The sequence below is a fragment of the Oryza sativa genome, chromosome 5 (genome assembly GCF_034140825.1).
Source record: "Oryza sativa Japonica Group chromosome 5, ASM3414082v1".
Taxonomy (NCBI): Eukaryota; Viridiplantae; Streptophyta; class Magnoliopsida; order Poales; family Poaceae; genus Oryza; species Oryza sativa.
In genome coordinates, this window is record NC_089039.1 from 20036872 (window position 1) to 20040866 (window position 3995).

Below are 3995 nucleotides of genomic sequence, written 5' to 3' on the forward strand. Positions count from 1 at the left end.
ATGCAATGCTCCTCACATAGTCAAATGAATAATGTAATTTACAGTTTACAATGTTGTTTACATCTACATGGTTGCCGGGGGCGAAAGAGAAGCAGAAAAACCGTCGTGATTCCTTTTTTTCCTTCCATTCTACTTTCTAGATAGATTTCATTTTTGGTGTAGTCTGCTATTGACTTTGACTCGATTCATTTGGTACAGTAGGGGGGCTCCTCCTAAATGCGTGCTTTCTGCACCGTTGGAAAATGCCATCATACAGCAAATCAAACTGCACTCCGGCTCTTTCACGATTTACAATGAAAAGAATGTGATCAGCCTCAATTATCTTGTAATACCTGTAAAAAACAATGGAGCAATCATGTAAGAAAACATTTGTTTTTATGTTAAGAAGCAAAGAAAACATCTGTGACTCTCTGTTTGGTGCCTTAGTCAATCTTCAACTTGAATGTAGTACCAATTTTGCTTAGTATTTTGAGAAAATGAGTGCATGAAACAACATGTTTTATTTTAATGCTAAGTTAAAACAGTTGTTTCCAAAAGCAAATTAAAATAAGATTCTGAACGCAGCACTAACCATATCCCAGGCTGCAAAGGATGGCAATCAGAATCATCCACTACCAAACGGTTTGGATGCTCTGTAGGAATGCGAGGGTGCGTCATGGAGATTGTGTTCAAAGCCCCATCATTATCTTCCCAATCTTCATCCCTAAGAACCATCAACAAAACATACCAACAAGTAATAAGAACATGAACCAAATAATGAGCTGAAAGGTTGTACTCAAGGAAATAAGAACTGTAAGCAGTGTTGTCAGTTAATTTGGCTTGGAGCAGAGGATTCACCTGTATCCTTTGTAAGGTAGAGGTGCATTTTGAGGGTGCCTCCACATACACATTTGGAGGACTCGGAGGAAGAGCATGGGGTGAATTCCAAGGACGCTTGAAGGCACTGTAATTCCAAAAAGCTTTCTTGTTCTCTTCGTAGCATAACTGAAGTAGAATGTATTTGGGAAGGTCCTCAATGTAGAGTTAAGTGTTAGAGATCCTTGAATCGTAAGATCAGGCAGAATCCAATCTCCTGAGGCAAATGGGCCAGTGTGCCCCAGCAACAGATCAATTAGACCTGAGAGGCCCACTTTCCTCCATGACATCTCAAAGTGGTCAAAACCAAAATTGTAGTAATTCTTCAGCCAAGGAATGTCTAGCCAATCATAGACGATAACTCCAATCCGGCAGAGCTGAAGAAGACAGATTGATTTCATGGATCTTCCGTCTTCAGCCCTGAAAGTAGTAGGGAAATGAAACATGATGAAAATGTGAGGAGACACAAAAAGATGTAACCTTTTAAATCATTGTAAACTTCAGACAACACTTACAGCATGCCATCATAGTAAGTTCTAGTGGTTCCATTAAGCGCACCCGACAAGGAAGTAAGGCTAAGAACCCAGTCTTCAGAAGTATCATGTCCAGGGAAAGCCTGAAATAAGTATCAACACATGTTAAAGCTCTCATTTCCTGTAACGCAATAGCATGCCAACAATCTGCCGGCACAGCATGCAGCAAGCAAGGTCAGCATGCCACATGAATAAAGCCAAATAAAGCGGTATGCATTCGAACATACTCCAGGTGTTCAATTTAGTTGCAGAAGTGCTGTGGCAAACCACATTAAGTAAATGAAAAAAAAGGAAATTCAGAAAAGAATGTTGTCCATATTAAAAACAGATTTTCGGGCCATTTTATACAATCGATTTTAACAGATGTTCTAATTAACTAAAACTTCATGCAAAAGCAGTGATCCTAATTTGGGTACATTAGGCATGCACTCATCACAAGAACCGTTCCTTTCAAAGCACATGATAAGCGTGAGCATTATACCACCAAGAAACAAAAAGGCTCAGAATTCTTGTTTACCTTATCGGCAAGCATCTGATGCAGCACCCTCACAACCTGCACGCCGGCCGAGTGCCCGACAAAGTGCACCGGGTTTTGCTCGTCCCAGACCGGGTAATGTCCTGGGGAGCCCAATTGCAATCACAGTTAGCTAAGAGCAGGTACAATAGCAAGCTATTAGCCAGCATTAAACATATTTTAATGAGATAAAAGATAAGAGAGAAGAGCAGCAGGCTACAGATCTGTAGCCAGCTGCAGTACGGACTCCAAGACGCAATGTGTATATGATAGGTGGGACCATATATTAGTAGTATAGCAAGCAACTATTGTATAAATTGGCTATTAGATTGACTATAGATAAATTGGAGCTAATAGTAGGCTATACTATTAAACTTGCTCTAACAACACATATCAGAATTTCCACAATATCATAGCGATGATTTCAGTTCGTCGAAATCCTCTACTACCTGTGTCATACGTCCTCCCGAACCGCGTGTGCCCGAAAACCTTGCTGTGCTCCTCGCCATAATCCACCTGCCCTCCTTTGAGGTAGTAGAACAGCTCGCGCGCCCTGCACCGCCAAGAACCATCAGATTCCCCAACAATCAAACGCCAACCCAATAATACTAATCCAAAAGGATAATATTTTTTTCACGACTACCGAGAGATACCAAATCATAAGCAGAAAATTCAAGGTAGCTGGAGGAGGAAAATTAAAGAAATGGGCATCCACCAAATGGAAGTATTCTATGCCTGTATTGTGTTCGAAGAATTTTGCCACTTTTCCAACCCACCCACCTGTCATGGATGCTGGTGAGGGACCCCAAATCCGGCACGAGCACGCGGTCGTCCTTCTTCTCGGCGCCGGCGAAGTAGGAGAGCCCGCCGAGCCTCTGCACACGGGGAAACAAGGCATAGTAAGAACGACGAACGGCTCTGCGGCATTTCACCGAGCACCCAACCCACGAGAAAGCCACGGCGGGCATACGTACCCCTTTCCCGAAGCCGAAGATGCCGTGGACGAGGACGATGGGCGGAGGCGAGCCGTCGAGCACGACGGGCGCGGCGCCCCTCCGCTCCTCCTCCTCCCCGGCCGCGGCGACGTTGACGAGCCCCGGCGCCGCCGGGCGGCGCAGCAGCAGGCACCCCGAGGCCGCCGCCGCCTGCGAGATGTCCGCCGCGACGGCCGTGCTGAAGACGTAGAGCCCGAAGAGCAGGTGCACCGTCGCGCTGACGCCGAGCTCCAGCAGGCTCAGGATGAACCTCGCCATCCCCTCTCTCTTCTCTCTCTCTCTTCCCCGGCAACCAAACCAAACCAATCTATCTACACAACCACGCCGCCGACGCCGTCGCAACCGCTGCTGGCGCGCGACGGGTCAGGTCGCGCCGCCTCCGCCTCCTCTCCTATCCCTCTTCCTGGCGGCCTCACAAGAAGAGGAACAGGAGGAAGGAGGGGGGAGGGACGACGAACCGGTGGTGGCGCCTCCGGATTGGCGCGCGCGCGCGCGCGTCGTCGTCCTCCTCTTCTTTCCTCCCTCCCGTGCGCCGCCGTGTCCTCCTCTTTTTCTTCTTCCGTTGCGTCGTCGCTCGCTCGCTAACCGTCGTCCGTCGCGCTGTTCACCCCCGTTCTCCCTTCCCCCTCGCTAAGTTTGGTGGGGTCAGCCAGCAACAGCGCCGCGAACCCCTACAATTATCCGGGCTCGCTGCTATATTTATAAAACTCTCGCGGGGCGCCGTCGCGGCCTCGCGGGGGACGCGGGTGAGAGCGGTGAGCGCGGCCGTTTTTGCGTGGTGGATTTTGGATGGAGTCGGAGTTGGGTTGGGTTGGGTGGTGAATCGGACGCGGCGCGGCGTGCGGTGTTGGGGGGTGAAAATTTTGCAGGGGAGGGGAGACCGTGCCGTGCTGGGAGGGTATGGGCGTGACTGCGTGAGTGGTTGCGGCCTTGCCGGTTGGCGCGTCGGTTTTGCGGCGGCGCGGGCGTGGGAGTGGCGTACGCTTGGCAGGGGGGCAGGCTGGCGCAGCGGATTGGCTGGGGGCCAGCCGGCCAGGTCGGACTAGTACTTCCGAGTTCCGTGATTGGGTCATTGGCTCGTTGCAGGACTGGGCACTG

General features: G+C 49.5%; 1 protein-coding gene across 1 annotated transcript; it reads right to left on the reverse strand.

Moving 5' to 3' along the window:
- LOC4338767 (lipase) lies at positions 1-3570 on the reverse strand. The gene is made up of 8 exons (NM_001420506.1): positions 2877-3570; positions 2683-2777; positions 2352-2455; positions 1906-2006; positions 1371-1471; positions 838-1275; positions 572-703; positions 1-332 (listed from the first exon to the last, which is right to left on the reverse strand). Exons 1-8 carry the CDS (start codon positions 3153-3155, stop codon positions 167-169), a joined length of 1416 nt encoding a protein of 471 aa, NP_001407435.1. The 5' UTR covers positions 3156-3570; the 3' UTR covers positions 1-166.
- Between the last annotated feature and the right edge of the window lie 425 nt (positions 3571-3995).

Excerpts from the sequence above, each read along its gene's own strand:
- LOC4338767 (NM_001420506.1), bottom strand. The coding sequence starts at position 3,155 with ATGGCGAGGTTCATCCTGAGCCTGCTGGAGCTCGGCGTCAGCGCGACG. Across the intron at positions 2,778-2,876 it reads TCTTCGGCTTCGGGAAAGGG|AGGCTCGGCGGGCTCTCCTA; the intron begins GTACGTATGCCC and ends CCCCGTGTGCAG. Across the intron at positions 1,472-1,905 it reads ATCAGATGCTTGCCGATAAG|GCTTTCCCTGGACATGATAC; the intron begins GTAAACAAGAAT and ends TACTTATTTCAG.